The 17,055-nt window shown below is 35.2% G+C and overlaps 1 protein-coding gene across 2 annotated transcripts in view; it reads right to left on the bottom strand.

Annotated features, from left to right (window-relative positions):
* opn4a (opsin 4a (melanopsin)) overlaps positions 1 to 17,055 on the bottom strand; it is a 63,489-nt gene that overhangs the window by 27,444 nt on the left and 18,990 nt on the right. For both annotated transcript variants that reach the window (XM_073919896.1, NM_001128761.2), the window contains exons 2-3: positions 6,446 to 6,588; positions 555 to 688 (exon numbers count right to left, since the gene is read on the bottom strand). In XM_073919896.1, the coding sequence (XP_073775997.1) occupies positions 555 to 688; positions 6,446 to 6,588 (277 nt within the window). The remainder of the gene's footprint in view (positions 1 to 554; positions 689 to 6,445; positions 6,589 to 17,055) is intronic.

Here is a 17,055-nt window from a genome sequence, read left to right as displayed (position 1 = left end):
TAGGAACATTAATTTGAATTTTTTTCCCTAAACATGATGCTGAAGAATGTAAAATGGGACTGGCTGTTTTTCTAACCTAGATTTTAACTTTATAGGTTAGTGACAGTCTCTGGGGTCTCATTTTTAAAACTTTGCATAGAAACCTTCCTACATCTAAATGTTCGCCACAATAAATTAAAATTTATTTGTTATTGATTATGGCTCATATAATAAATTCAAGTGGTTTAATTAGGTCAGAATATACTGTATGTTAAATCTGCTTACTTGAAGTTTATTTACTGCTGCACACATTCTCCCATCAATTTTGTTTTTTATAGATCACAACTTCTGTCATACACGTTCCCACCCCCGTTTTGTGTGTACTCCATTTATAAATGAGACCCTTGTCATTCCATAGTCAATGAAGTCTCAAAAAATCTAAATGAAGTCTGAAAGTCTGATTATGCTGTTGATAGGTTCTTATGACATTCATAAACAATCTAAATCATGATTTGCTTATAAACTTATAAAAAAGACTACCTAAATATAGTGAAACCATGTAGGTTTATGTGTACCTTTCTCTCCAAAGATCCATCTTTTATGCATGCTGGTGGTGAAGAAGATGGGCGCCTGCGTGGCACACATGAGGAAATCTGTGATGGCCAGGTTTATTATAAACAAGTTGGCGGGGGTCCTCAGGGTCCGGCTCCTGCACACAAACCAATCAATTGTTCATTTCTCTGTTCATTAAGTAGGTTATTTTAGTAACATGTGAGAGTATCCGCCTCTCTGTGCAAAAACAAATAGCTTCGAACAAAAGTCAATGCAGAAATAATTGGTGCATCTACAAGAAATGCACAATAAGATATTTACTGTCATTTAGACAGTTTCTTTATGTACCTTCAGTGTTCTTGAATGAATGTGTGTTTGAATGAAATGGCTGAGTAAATAATTCCACGACTCACTCAAAAAGCCATTTTTTATTCCTAAATGAATCTGCTTCATGAGATTTTTTTTACATGCGTTTAGAAATTAATTGTTTGAGACATTGATTTAAAAGGTGTTTAGGTGTTATGATCATTTCAAATCAGTTGAATAACCAATTTATGACTCCCTTAGACACTCATTCCAAAATGAATCTGTTTTGATTGAATTGTTGAGTAGATGATTCAATTTCTCACTCATTAAGTTACTAATTTTATTTCTGGTGAATATGTATTTGTGAACGAGTGAACTAGGTTTGTTCTCAAAGGAATCTCTGTGTTTAAACGAATAGTTTGAGTAAATGATTTCACTACTCACTCATAAAGAAAGTTACTAGTTTCTTAAATGATTTTGCATTTCAACAGATTGCTTTGGGGTTTTTTTGGGAATGAACTATTTGAGAATTACATGGCTTAACTCATGAATAAATTCCTGTGATATGTCTTTGATATAAGTTGAGCAAACATTTCCATGAAAAAAGTTGCTTGTACTCAAAAAGAAATAACAAAAAAGTACAAAAAAAAAAAAAACTTGTCTTATTTTGTTCTTAAATAAATGGGTTTACTTTAATTGGTTGAGTAACTGATTCCATGGATTAAGAAAGCCAATTGTTTCAGTGTTTAAAGGAATCAACTGAATTACTCATATAATCACTCGATTACGCCTGGCATCCACACTGGTCTGTCCTCTTTGATCAACAAAAACAGCATTTTGAAAATGTGAAGACCCCATTTTATTCTGAAAATGGCAGGGTTAATAGCTTTTGAAAACAGAGGCCTGGCTATCCACAATCATTCAATTGTTCCCCGATTTGTCAAGTTCTTCACACATGAGCAATACACAACCAGTATAGGCAACAAGTATGGATGCCAACAAGACATGCTCAGATGGCAAAACAATATGAAAGCTGTACTGGCACCTATACATTTAAGGTTAATGTATTCATTTTAATAGATATGACTCATTGTCAAGTATTTGTCAGCTATCAGCTATAATTTACATTTTAAGGGGGTTTCTGAAAGTGCTATCACAAGTGACATTGAAAAAAAATGCATACAGTAAAATTAAATATTTTTGGTTCTAATACAAAAAATAATCTGCACTATTTAATGCCTATAACATTAACATGGCTGTACAATGTAGGTTTGCATAACCATAAAGAAATACTACTACTATAATAATATTAAAATAGAAATAAAATATTGAACCACTTCTTTTTTATTGTCCTGAATTAACTGCAGCATGATAGGTTTCAACTTTACAAAACCACAAAACATGACATATTTTTATCAACAACAAAACATGCCATTTTATTTATTTGTTCATTGTTTGATCATCAAGATATAATCCACAAAAAAAAACACATATCACTGCTGATATGCTCAGTTCAAGAGCTGGAATTAGCTAAGGTGATGTGATGGTGTGCAGTAGATGTCAATCAGATGGCCACAACCTTATGGAGCATTTTAGGGCTTGATTTAATTTAAACTGATGAGCTATAAAATTAATCACAACCTCTTCATAAAAGACAATACTACAAACAAACAAAAAGAGCTTGTATGTACGAGGCAAGTAAAGTTAGACATTTTTAACCTAGGAGTCCATGGGATTGAGTCTCTTTTAGATCCAGTCTTTATGCATTGTAGTTTAGGTCATTTCTGTGATGATAACAAGAGAAAAAATGTGCGGTTGCCACTTAAAAAGAACATACAAAGGGTAAAGATCACATATTTCATACTGCTTTCATACTATTTTCAAAATGCCTTTTCATACAAAGGCATTTTCATACTGCTCTGTTCAAATGTTTCCAACAGGTCAGTACATAATCAGTGTTTCTTGTTCTGCATTAATGGTAATAGAGTGAACTGTGTATTTTTGTCAGTGTAGCATTAAGGGGCAGGACAAGTGTTTTATATTTTTATATTAATTGTTTCATTTACACCTTTGCTATGAATGAGATTTTGCTGCTTCAGGTTCAGAACTGTCAGTCAGAGGAGCTCAGCAGAATGTGTGATGTTATAAATGGAATTCGTTCCTGGCAGATAGAAACTGCAGTTCTGACTTTAAACTGCATTTTGTTTGTGAAGAGTCTAGTGATTGAGTCTTCCTCTTTTACTTATTGACTAATTCATTTTTTGACCTTCAGGGCTATATTTTGACGGTCCATGCGCAGGGTGCAAAACGCAGGGCACAAACGCTTTCAGGGCGTGTCAGAATGCATTTTTGCTAATTTACGGACGGGAAAATGCACTTTGCGCCAAGGCGCATGGTCTAAAAGGGTTGAATTTATTTTCTTAATGAGTTATAGGTGTGTTCTGAGAATAAACCAATTAGAGTCTCATCTCCCATTCCCTTTAAGACCCAGCTGCGCCGCGCCAAGAGCACATTCGCTATTTACAGGACGCAAAGTAAGTCTAAGTGGAAAAATTAGCATTTTACTAGCAAACAGTTAACAATTGACAGTATTTTAACAGAAAACTGTTAAACAGAGCATCTACTGCGTGAGAATGAGAGATAATGGATCACTTTCACTTTCGCTCTTGGATAGGGAAACCTTTACGCACAGACATCAATTAGCCTATAAATAATTAATTTTGTTTGTTAAGCGCAAATATTTGTTTCAAAACTATTTCTAAATTCAGTTCTAATTTCCGGCAAACGAATAAATGAACAATAATTACCAAGTGTGATCAAAATACTGAGTTATTTCCAAATACACCTGCCATGCCCCATATGGTCTTAAACCTGACAGGTGGGCAAATCTAGGCTTGTTTTTAATAAAACAAATATAAATATGTATATAATAAATAATACTGCTAATAATAATAACCTTATACAAAAGCAAATTGTTATGAATGAACTGAAAAAGCCTCCCGAGATGAAGAAGACATAAAAGCAGTGATTTTTCATATTTATGTAGGCTAGAAAATAATATGTTTTGTAATATTTTAATCCTTTATATTTATATCCTATATCTATTCTTATTATATCCTATATATATCCTTAATATTTACATTTTTTCATATGTAAAGATATTTGCCTATTGCTCTCTTTTGCGTATTAAGCAGTGCGTAAGCGAGGCGCAACTCTGCACCGGAGTTTAGACCGGGTTATTTTTGGTCTAATGAAAAATCTATTATAGGTTCTCAAAATAGCAACGCGACAGCGGTCTGCCTCAGAACGCCTCCCTTTTCAGACCAGAACGCCTATGGGCACACATATGAGTGCTAATGCATTTGCTATTTAAACAGCGTAGCGCAACGCCACAAAACGACTCTTGCGCCAAGCTGAAACTACCAAAAAACTATTGCACCGCGTCTTGAGCCACACTGCGCCGGGTGTATAATAGGGCCCTCAGTGTTCATAATGGCACTGTTCAGAGGTGCATTTAAAAAACCTTTTTAATGTTTTACACATTTTTAGAATCAAAAAAATGACACAGCAATGTGCAGCTCAAGAACAGGTTGCAGTGGAGAAGAGTGAGGACTTTAACTTCACAGTGGATCCCAACAACTGCATGCTGCAAGAGGCCAAATAATTATGGAGAAGTCAAGGACTCATGGCAGACCCAAGAAGTGGTATTTCTTTGGACCAGTACATAATTGGGTAAATACTGGAGTACCGGTAAGCTTCAGAAAATAAGGTGATGTTAATGATATACTCTGTACACATTGGCGTTAAGAACAAACTAAAAACTACTGCTTATAATTTATATCCCTGAATGATGTCATCATGTGGGCAGAGTTGTGATATACTTGGGCATGTGCAGGGTGAATTTATATGCAACAATGCATCATCTATATATATACAGAAGGAGGTGGAAGAGGCGGTGGATGAGGAGGATGAGGAGGGGATGAAGACTCTCACCACTTCAGAGCTTTGTCCAGATCCTGACAGGGGATGGAGACATTGAAACTGAGTGCTCCATGTTTTCCAACTCCATTGCTGACGTGGCAATGAGGAGCTGAGGCTGTAAGGTCTGTGGTGCTTGTAAAGGCGGCAATCCATTAACCCGGTGGTGGACATCAGAAATAAGGGATGCTGTTAAGCTGAAAAAGGAGTCCTACAGGGCTTGTTTGGCTTGTAGTGACAGCTAATTGGTACCAATAGACCAAGCGTGCTGCAGCCAGGGCAGTTGCGGAAGCAAAAACTCAGGCCATGGAGGAAGACTGCCTATTAGTCCCAAAGACTCTGGCAAACCATCCAGCCTCAGGAGGGGAAAGCAGTTCTACACCAACACTGTTTACAGCGGAAGTGGGAAGCTACTGACCTAGACTGGGGATGTTGTTGGATGGTGGAAGGAATACTTTGAGAATGACATGTCTTTCATTAAGGAAGCAGAGACTGGGAATGCAGTGGTGGACTCACCCATCACCCAAGCTGAGGTATTTTGCAAACTCTGCAGTGGCAAAGCAGCGGGGGTGGATGAGATACAACCTGTGGATATTGTGGGGTTGTCTCGGCTGACACGTCTCTACAATATCGCATGGAGGTCTAGGACAGTACATTTAGACTGGGTGGTGTACTGGGGTGGTGGTTCCTATTTTTAAGAAGGGGGACTGGAGGGGGTGTTTCAGCTATAGGGGGATCCCACTCCTCAGCCTCCCTGCGAAAGTATGTACCAGGATACTGGAGAGAAGGATCTGGCCAATGCTTGAACCAAGGATCCAGGAGGAAAAAGGTGGTTTTCATCCAGGCCTTGGTACACTGGACCAGCTCTATACCCTCACCAGGATGCTCGAGGGTTCATGGGAGTATGCCCAACCAGTCCATGTGTTTTGTGGACTTGGAGAAGGCCTTCGACCATGTCCCTCGTGGCATTCTGTGGAAGGTGCTCTGGGAGTATGGGGTCAGAGGCACTCTGTTAAGGGATGTATCATGCCTGTATGAACAGAGCAGTAGTTTGGGTTGCATTACCAGCTATATGTCAGACTTGGGGAAGAGTTGGAAGGAGAGGATGGAAAATGAAGAGAAGGAGCAGGTAGACGAGCAGGTCAGGAAGTAGGTGGTGGTAGAAGAGGAGGAAGACAAGGAGAAGGTGAAAGAGGAGGAGGTGGAACAGGAGGTGGTGGAGGAGGAGAGTTAAAATAACTATTGTGTAATTTATCCATTAACCTAATAATTGAGCTGAGCACAAATACATCTGACCATAGTTCAGCTTTTCTTTAACAACGAACAGTAAAACAGTTAACACACTTCTCAATGCAGAGATGATAATGGATGTGGGGAAGGAGGAGGTGGTGGAGAATGAGGTGGAAGAGGAGGTGGAGGAGGACGTGGTGGAGGAGGGGGTGAAAGAGGAGGTGATGGTGGAGGAGGTGGAAGAGATTTGAAATATCCACTGTGTAATATAACTATTAACCTAATAATTGAGCTGAGCACAAATAGATCTGACTACATTTCAGTTTTCTTTTCATAACGAATAGTAAAACAGTTAACACACTGTTTACAAAATACCTATTCCTCTTCAGCCTGTACTCACCTGCTGAATGCATAGATGACCAGGAAGTTGCCCAGCATGCCAGTAATGCCAACGGTGAGGATAACGGCACCAATAGTGTAATGGGCATGATCAGGCACATCCACTGTTGGGAAAGGGTACACCGACTCTTCCACCATAGCAACCTTGAAGACACAAATGCACACAATAATTAATAGCTCAGATGAAAAGCAGCAGTTGCTGTCTTATGATGACCTTTGCATCAAAGAGTGTGCAATCTGTTTAAGAAACACCATTAAGCCTGAACCCAGCTGACACCAACAGGACATGAATTTACTGAATGGGAGGAGAGCAGATTTATAAACAATTCAGACTCACTGTAGATGCGCTTGTATATATCAGTAAATAATACATTTATTTTTTTCATTAATCTTAAAGCATCAATAAAAGCACCCTATGGGCACCATTTGGGCACAAATTATAGTCAAAAAAGATTGCAGCTGCTTGTTCAAATACTTAACTAAAATATTAAAATGGGCTGAAACAATAACAAAAATACTTTTTTTAAATAAATCATTTATATTGTATGAGATACACTGTGTTATTAAGATAGAAATGTCTGTGCACAGTAAAATCCAATTTTTGCAGCTGGTTTTCTGGCAGATTGTAATATTTGAGGGATTTAAACAGACCTAAATGGCAGTGAGCTGACATTTCTTAATGCTTTTCAGCTTAGGAACAGGTCTAAATCAGGTTATTTAGTCTGTTGATATAAAAATCAGTGTTTCTGTCTTGTCTGTATTGAGAGACAGGCTGTTGTAGAGAAAGCTATAGATTGAATTTGAATAGCTGAAAACATTACAGAATAATTAGTTTTTTCTCTTATGTTTCTGACTCCTGATTTCCTACATAAACAAAAACACATACTATAGTGTTTTTGAAAAGTGTAATTAAAAAATTCAAGTGTACATTGTATTATACATATTGTATAGCGCTGAAGTCAAAATGTTTAACCCTCTGTAAAATGTTTTTTTTAAATATATTTTTTAAATATTTTACAGAGCAATGAAATTTTCACAGTATTTCCATTCATTTTTTTTTACTTCTAGAGAAAGTCTTATTTGTTTTATTTCGGCAAGAGAAAAATCAGTTTTTAATTTTTTCAAAAACATTTTAAGGTAAACATTTATATCCCCCAATGCAATTTTTTTCCAGATTGTTTAAAGAACAAACCATTCTTATACAACCATTTGTCTAATTACCCTAACTTCACTAATTTACTTTATTAAGCCTTTAAATGTCACTTTAAGCTGAATACTATATCTCAAAAAAATGTCTAGTAAAATATTATGTACTGTCATCCCGCGAAAGGTAAATTAAATCGATAATTAGAAATTAGTGATTAAACTATTATGTTTTTAATGTGCAAATATGTAAACTATTATGTTTTAAACATAAATTGTTAGAAAATATACAGGGTGTTAATATATTTCGAGGGCTAATAATACTAACTTCTAATTGTAACTATATATCGTTTCAGCATCAATATCACAATGTGCGAATCTGCAATAGTCACATTGTAGGATCTGGAATTTCAAGTTATGATTATAATTAACCAGAATACAGTTCAGAGCATGTAAAGTTGTTACTTTAATCTAATAATATGAAAGGTATGAGACTAAGATTTCAAGTGAATTTAAACAACTTGGACAGAATAAATTATACTTTAAAAGATTTTTACAGCTTGTTCAAATAACTTAATTAAAATGAACTGAACAAACACATTTCTTTGTTTTAGGGACAACTTAATTGTTTCACGTTTCATCCACATAATCTTGATAGTTAACATAATCAAAAAGATAAATGAATTGTGTGGAGCCCTGCATTGAATTTTTTTACAGTAAAGTTTGCAGCTTTAACAAAGATGAAATGTTTTTATTTATTTAATACAACAAAAATGCAGTGTTATTTTACATCTGGTTATGGAATTTATCAATGGAAAAAAAGAAGCATTTTTTATTTCATTTTAATCTTTGTTCTGTTGTTTTCATCTGTGCTTTAATTAGTTGTGTATCATTTTGTATATTTTATTCAGATGCACTCCCGTACAAATCAATCCAGTCAATATAAAATAACAAATTCTTTTCAAATAGAGTCATCTTGTCAAGGTATATTCATATAGTAAAATAGATCACAGAAAAACTAAACATCACAATGTCATTTTTTCCAACATTGTGCAGCCCTAGTGTATTGTAGTATGATATACCCTATGGTTGTAGAAATGTTCATTATTAGGTTATTTGTTTATAATACTGTAGGTATTGCCAAGGCAACATATAGAATTACCGCTGATTAATTCAAATACAGTACTTTCCTAGTATAATTAAAAAACACTAAAGTATTTTGTCATGTGGGTTAAAAAGAAAAAACTAATTAAAGCAGTATGTTGAAGGATTGATTATATGGGGAAACTCTTTTGTCACTTTGAGAGGTAAATCATTTAACAAAACCTGAAACAGATACTTGGATATACGAGAGCTGAGAAATCCTACTAGGGCAAAGGAACTGTTTTTGATGGCACATACTCTTACAACATTTAGCTCAATCAGATGCTTTCTCGAATCCTGGGATGTTATTGCACGCATTCCTCTAGTGAGATCCAATAATAACACAGAACATTAAGTCTGAAAAATGTCCCTTAAAGTTGAGAGAAATGTTTTTGCAATAAAGAAAAATGATCTTTCCTGAAAATGACACCTCAGAATCTAAAAAATGATCATTCTACTAGAAGGTGGAGCACTTAATTGATTTTAGCGCACCAGTTTTTGGTCTTTAAAGTCAGCATGAAACAGAAGCGCCATTAGTCTTTTTTTACCTCTCAGTTTGGTGCATATCTTATTTAAATGATCAATTTTCACATAAAAAGTTAAACAAAATGGAAAAATGAATGTGATGTAATATTTTTGCAGTGTCTGCCTATAAAGAATTCATAACACATCTTAATTATTGCACTTGGCACGACATGACACATGAGAGAAACATGAGAGAAAGTTTTTGGCTTTCGCATATAACAATCCTGATTAAAATGCAAACATTTCTGTTGGCAGACATTTGTTTACCACATTTTCCCGAGGAGAAGCTTTAATGAACAGAGCTTTAAGTGTCAGAGCTCTGAGCTCATGAGACAAATGAACGCAGGGCAAGCACTCTCGGAAAAGTCATTTCAAGGCAGATGAGTGCAACCATGTGGCCACGATGGAGGAAATATGACAAAACACATTCAGTCATTGCCTTTGGTATGTGTCAGAATTGTGATGTGCTGACAACTCTTTACCAACATACTGTCAAAATCATTATACTTCTTATGTAAAAGCAGAGTCAGCTTTAAAAACACCATGCCTTTTTTTTAACTGGGTCATATCTTCCTTTGCATAGATGTGATCATGGTTTTCGAGGAAGTCACTCAATCTGTCTAATTTGGCTTCTTTTTGGGCGAGAAGATGAGTTATTTTCACCTCCTGTGAATTTTTTCTTTCTTTTTCAAATATTTCCCAAATTATTTTTAACAAAGCAAGGAATTTTTCACAGTATTTCCATTTAATATTTTTCTTCTGGAGGAAGACTTATTTGTTGGATTTCGGCTAGAATAAAAGCAGTTTTTCTTTTTAGGCCTCTTAAGCAACAATTTTTTTTTTTTTTTTTGGCCTTGTATAGTTATATAAGTATAACTATATATAAGTTAAGCCTTTGTATTACACTTTGAGCTGAATACCATCTTGAAACATATCTAGTAAAATATTTTGCATGGTCATCATGGCAAAGAATAATTAGTTATTAAAACAACTGTTTAGAAATTTGTAGAAAAACAGAAAATTTTTCCGTAAAAAAGAAATTGAAGAATAAAATTGGAAAAAAATAATAAATAAAAAATTAAAAAATAAAAATTTAACAGAAAGGCTAAAAATTCAGATTAAATTATTTTTATTTATTTACTTGTTTGGTTAATTTTTAATTTTTGCTTTTAGAAGTAGTAATTTTGTCCTCTTTTTTAACTGCATCACCGCTTAAAAAACGTTAATGACATGTCGATGTTATGTTACATTAACATTAGCATGTTCTCTGAATAACAGTGTCTTTTTTCTTATGGCAAAAATAAAAAAATAAAATAACTTTTATATAATAAACATATAAAATAAATATTAGCTCAAATTTCAATAACTATTATTTTTAATTATCACAATACAGTTTTCAGTAATAATCATGTTTCCTGCAATATTTAAGTTATGTTTTCAATAATGAGGTTTTCTTTCTTTTCTTTTTTTGGCGATTATCAAAGTATTATGATAATTTATGATAAATAGATGAATTTGTTATTTATTTATTTATTTATTTATTTTACTTCAAACAATAAAACCTTAGATCCGGCTCTAATTTATGAAATGTAAATGTTTGATTTGACTGATGAAAAATGGTTTCATGAGTTTTACAGTGTGTGCACTATTCAATGGTTTGTTAACACTTGAACACCAAATGATAACATAAATTCTTTATGGCTTCGCTTACAAATCCAATACTTCACAATGTATTAAAATATTTTAAGTTAACTAATAATTAAAATGTACCTTACTCTAAAATGTATTAATTTTCCTTCAGCTTAGTCCCTTTATTCATCTTAGTCCCTTTATTCATCATTCATCAGTTTCCACAGCAGAATGAACCACCAACTTATCCAGCATATGTTTTACATAGTGTAGGACCGTCCAGCTGCAATCCAGTACACTCTCACATTCACACAGGCACTCATACACGTCAGCCAATTTAGCTTATCAAATTCACCTATAGCGCATTTCTTTAGAAACCAGAGTACCCAGAGGAAACACCACACAGAAATGCTAACTGACCCAGCCGTCTCTTACTGTGAGATGACAACCACTGCTAACTACTGAGCCACTGTGCTGCCCCTTACTGTAATATGAAAAACAAAACAAAAACAGACTATTTCTTTTGCTTGTTTCTTCAAAGCATGATGAATAATATTTTTCATCAGAAAGGGCAAATGATAAAAATCAGAGTTGTTTAAATATGGATTAAATCTTTAGAAACAGCTCATCCAACTTAAATTGAATCAAATCATGTTTCTGATCAGTCTCAACAGATACAGACTATTTCGTGTCACCAAAACATTTACTAAATCACATCCATCTTGATCTCTGCTGGTGAATTTATTTGTTCTGAAGGTTTTTGAAATATACCAGTAGCTACTGCTGTGTGTTTTCATTCATTACTCTAGAGTTTGGGGTCCAATGAAGATCTAAGCCATGGAAAACTTTGAGGGCTGAGATAAGACCGTCTTATTTCCATGGAATGAGGAGGATTCAAAGGAAACAGAGACAGTTTCAGTCGCACATCTGTTTCTAACTCAGCGTAATATGACAGCAACTGTGTTACAGCGTTTTGGTGGGATGTTTTTTTTTTTTAAAGATGTTTCAAAGAAAAGCAGACTCTTCAATTCCATATAGTTATTCCAGAGAATAAAATTTATTCAATTCAATACAGATAATAATGCAGATTGGACAACATACCATGAAAAACATTCACTGGTGAAAGTGGAAACTTTGAACGGTTCCCTTAAGAAAATCTCCTTTCAACTAGCAATATTCAATAAATCCTTTCTTTTAATAAACTATTGTTATTATGGCATTTCTTCACAGGAAAGTTCACTGTGGAACCCTCTAAAAACCTTTTGAAGCCTTTATTTTGTATTTAAGAATGTGGAGTCAGAAAGTAACTGTATACTCAACAGAATATTCAAAGATAATATATTTAACATAATTTTTTTTTTTTTTTACATTCCAGAGGAAAAACAGTGAAGACAAACTTGCCAAATGCTTTAAATTGTCTTGTCAAATGTCACAGCCATATCAGCCTGCAGCCCAACACTAGTTACTCACTGAAGCTAGAAGGGCTGGCCTGGTCAGTACCTGGATGGGACACCACATGGGAAAACTAGGTTGCTGTTGGAAATGTTGTTAATGAGGCCAGCAGAGGGCGCTCAACCTCCAGTCTGTGCGAGTCCTGATTCCCCAGTAAAGTGGAAGGGATGCTGTTCTGTCAGTGAATGCGGTCTTTTGGATGAGACATTAAACTAAGGTCCTGACTTTCTATGGTCATAAAAATCACTTCTCGTAAAGAATAGGAGTGTAACCCCGGTGTCCTGGCCAAATTACCTCTATCTGCCCTTACCGATCATGGCCTCCCAATTCATCCACATTCACCAAATTGGCTCTATCTCTGTCTCCACCAATAGCGTTATTACGTGAAGATGCTGGACTTTTTTGTCTAAGGGTGTAGTAACGAGCAAACAAAGAAAACAAAGCACAGAGGCAGAACATTTCATAGGTAATATTAAGTTTTTTACATTTTTGTATGTTCTGAACTTTTGTGCTAAACAGGTAACAGAAGTGATGATAATACAGTCACTTACTGCATTCACCATAAGGCAAAGCAGCACTAACTCGCACTAAATACTTGGCTTATGCTAGTTTTGTTGAATAAAATCAGCAAACAATGTAAAAGAAATATGACAACGAGATGCTGCGGTGCCAGAAACCTGTATTATTGTCAGCTAGTGAATGGGTCGTTCATAACGGAGATTCATTCTCAAACGAATTGCTCCCTCCGTCAGTATGAGTAGTGAAAGCAGGAGAGAAGGTGTGTTTCAGGATACGGATTAGATCAAATTTAACTGGGAGGGTGGATAGTACATTTCCGAACACACAAACACAAGCTTTTTGTCAGGAATGCCAGTGCGAACGCTGATATCCATCAATGCAGAAAAGTGATGTAAAGTTATAATTTTTGTGATAAAAAAATTGCATACTAACATCCAGGAAAACTCCTGATCATAGATATATGTGTATATGTGTATATCTCTGGTTTTGGATGGCCACAGTCCTCCACTGTACCTTGGTCTCGCATTCATTTCAAAGGAGTGCTACCCTGTTCCAAAATGGCAGCTCTATTGACGCATTCCTTCCAATAGACATCAACAGGGTAGGCGACATCTAGTGTATATATCTATGGCTGCACACTGGTTGAGGTGTGGAGATACCCCCTGATGATTGTGAAGCGATTTGGGTGTATGGCCATACACAATAAATGCGCTATATAGATATAATACACATTACATTACATTACAAATGTTTTTAACAGTTAACGTTAGACTTAAAATAGGATGACACATTAGCAACACTATATATTTAGTAAATTGTATTATACTATCATTTTAAATGTATAATATGCATGTATAAAACTAGTTATTATGTCATAATTACAGTATCTTAATGTTACCGGAGTTGGTGTTTCTAGGATCCATGACTTTGGGATTTCAAACATACAGTACAGTTAAATACAGTTAAATCAAGGTTATGTTTGCTTACATAATATGCATAACATGCATCATTTCACCTATTTTGTAGTTCTAATAAATTACATAACAAGCTGAAGAGTAATTAAATTAAGAGAACTGTACATAATAGTGACCTATATTGAGTAAATTATCTGAAACTGATCATTAAAACATGTCAAAGGACATGAAAAGTCTTTCTTTTCTCTGTCAATCAATGTCGAATCAGATTATGCTAATTATTAAATAAGGCAAAACCTTGAATCCTAAATGTAATAAATATTGATTTCTTTTGTGTCATTAAAGTTTTAAAAAGGTTAAGAAAACAGTCCATTACTGTAACATAAACTGTAGTTTTAGTGACTCTAGTTTTAATGACACTTCATCTGCCTGCAAGTCAACACCAGTATTCTGAACATTTAGATGCACAAGAATCAGAACTAGAATTATCAATAATAATTTTTTTTGTTAAGTCATTCTAAAAATAAAAAATAAATAAATACTAGATAAAACTGGAACATACAGTAACTGTGCCCAATTCAATACTTTGTCCTAAGCTTCGAATGTAGAGTAATTCAGCGGATGTTCACAGCTGTCCTTCATATCTGGATAAGTTCTCTTGCGCTCCAGATGCTACTGTGCTTGTTTAACTGCATTAGCATGATTACTTAGCTCAGTTAGACAGTAAAGCCGCCTGAGCGCAGTTAAACGCATACACTGCCAATACTACTCTTTCATCTCCAACCATTTTCCCTCTGCACTACCCACAGCTGTTTACATTCACTGTGAGCTGTTACCCTTTTGGGGGTATTTTTCCCTCTACAAATGATAAAGAATACTGTGAGTTTTGTTCAGAAGCCTAAAATATCAGTGTCAAACAATCATTTATTTCAAGGGTTTTCTTAAAGCACAGTTCCCCCCAAAATGAAGCTTTGCTGTTAATTGACTGACCTTCAGGCCATACAAAATGAAGGTGACTTTTTTTTTCTTCAGTTGAACATTAAAGGAGATTTTTAGCTGAAAATGAGGTCCTTGGAGAAAATGCAAGACAATTTGAACTCTGGACAGTCATGAGTGCACTCAGAACTGTTTGCAGAGGATGTGGATTTAAGATTATATGATGTTGTAAACAACGTTCAGTTTTTTTTTTTTTTTTGTACTGACTGACTGAGTTTCTCTTCATAACACCTCGATGTATCAGCAGGAGTTGAGAGTATTAATTTTCTATTTCCTGAAATTTCGGCATAAATTGAGGATATGCAGCAATGATCACAGTTTCGGTTAACATATTTAATGTTCTCTAAATGAAATATTTTTTAGGGGTGAACTATAATCTTAAGGCCAGTTTCACACTATGGATGATAAGTGTAACAACAAATATATTAGGGATGTGTATCAGCAAGAATATTTCAATATAATATTATTGCTTACTGCATCCAAAATGGTGAAAAGTCTTGGAGTAACGATTGATGACCAACTAAACTTCTCTGACCACATTTCTAGAACTGCTCGATCGTGCAGATTCGCACTCTATAACATCAGAAAGATCCGACCCTTCTTATCTGAACATGCAGCTCAACTCCTTGTTCAAGCTCTTGTTCTCTCCAGACTGGATTACTGCAACTCTCTACTAGCGGGGCTTCCAGCTAATTCTATCAAGCCTCTTCAGCTGCTCCAGAACGCAGCAGCACGAGCGGTCTTTAATTAACCTAAAAGAGCACATGTCACTCCGCTGCTCATCCATTTGCACTGGCTGCCAGTTGCTGCTCGCATCAAATTCAAAGCTCTGATGTTTGCCTACAAAGCGACTTCTGGCTTTGCTTCTTCTTATCTGCACTCACTTCTGCAGATCTATGTGCCCTCCAGAAACTTGCGTTCTGTGAATGAACGTCGCCTCGTGGTTCCATCCCAAAGAGGGAAGAAATCACTTTCCCGAACACTCGCGTTCAATCTGCCCAATTGGTGGAATGAACTCCCTAACTGAATCAGAATGGCAGAGTCACTCGCTGTTTTCAAGAAACGACTAAAAACTCAACTATTTAGTCTCCACTTCACTTCCTAATCTGCAATTGCCTCTCTGGATATACCACTAACTGTACTCAAAAAAAAAATTACTAATGCTTTCCTTCTTAGACTTTACAGACCTGAAACTTGCCTATAGCACTTATTCATTGTTGCTCTTATAGTTGTGTAAATTGCTTCCTTGTCCTCATTTGTAAGTCGCTTTGGATAAAAGCGTCTGCTAAATGACTAAATGTAAATGTAAATAATATTCCAATACTGTATGGCAATCAATAATTTTTTTATTATTTATTTATTTATTTTTTCCAGAAAGCAGAATTACTTTTAGAAAATCTGTCATAAATTACACATAATTACAGTGGATGAGAGAGATTAACATGCTGCAATTAAAAAAAAAAAAACATGAGCAAATTACAAAAATAGCAGCAAATTGAGAAAAGATCTTCATCCATTTGACAGCACACTTAGCTGCAAATCCTCACAAAGCAAACATATATAAAAAAAAGCGCAGATTTTCTCACAATGCAAACAAATTAATAAACTTGCGGCATTTTTACAGAGTGTGAAAAATGTATGAAAATGCGCTGCATTTTCTTACAACACTTCAAATAACACGGAACACAACAGAATTTTTTTAAGCGGACCCAAAAACATGACAGACCCAGCTATTATGGTTATTTGGGCTTATAAACTACAAAAGACAAGGGAATCAGGATGTTCAAATAAACAAACATCACCTTTCAAGGATCACCTACAACTTCACTGAGCATTAGTCACAGCACAGAAGCATCTGCCATGTTTTTGCGTCCCCTAGAAACATTTCCACGTTTTCGTTTGCGCTGTTAGAAAATGCAGCACATTTTATTAATTTGTTCGTGTTGTGTGAAAATACAGAGCATTTGTGTTGTGAGGATTTGCAGCAATTAATTTGCTGATGTTTTTTGTAACTGCATGTGTTTTCTTAAATTGCAGCACATTAAGCTCTCTCGGCCACCGTACATAAAAGATTAATGAATCACAATGAATCATTGTTCAGAGCATATTGTGGTTTTTAAGTGACTTGATTTTTTTGGACTGACAAAAATGTGTGCACTTTCACTTATAAAATAATTTTTCCGTTTGATGATTGATGCAATCATTGACAGCCAATCAAAGCCATCGATTCCACTTTAAACACAAGAATTTAGAGCAAAAGATGTCAAAACTACAGCACATGCTTAACATG

This window comes from Danio rerio, chromosome 13 (assembly GCF_049306965.1).
Source record: "Danio rerio strain Tuebingen ecotype United States chromosome 13, GRCz12tu, whole genome shotgun sequence".
NCBI lineage: Eukaryota > Metazoa > Chordata > Actinopteri > Cypriniformes > Danionidae > Danio > Danio rerio.
This window is presented reverse-complemented; position numbering and strand designations above follow the sequence as displayed.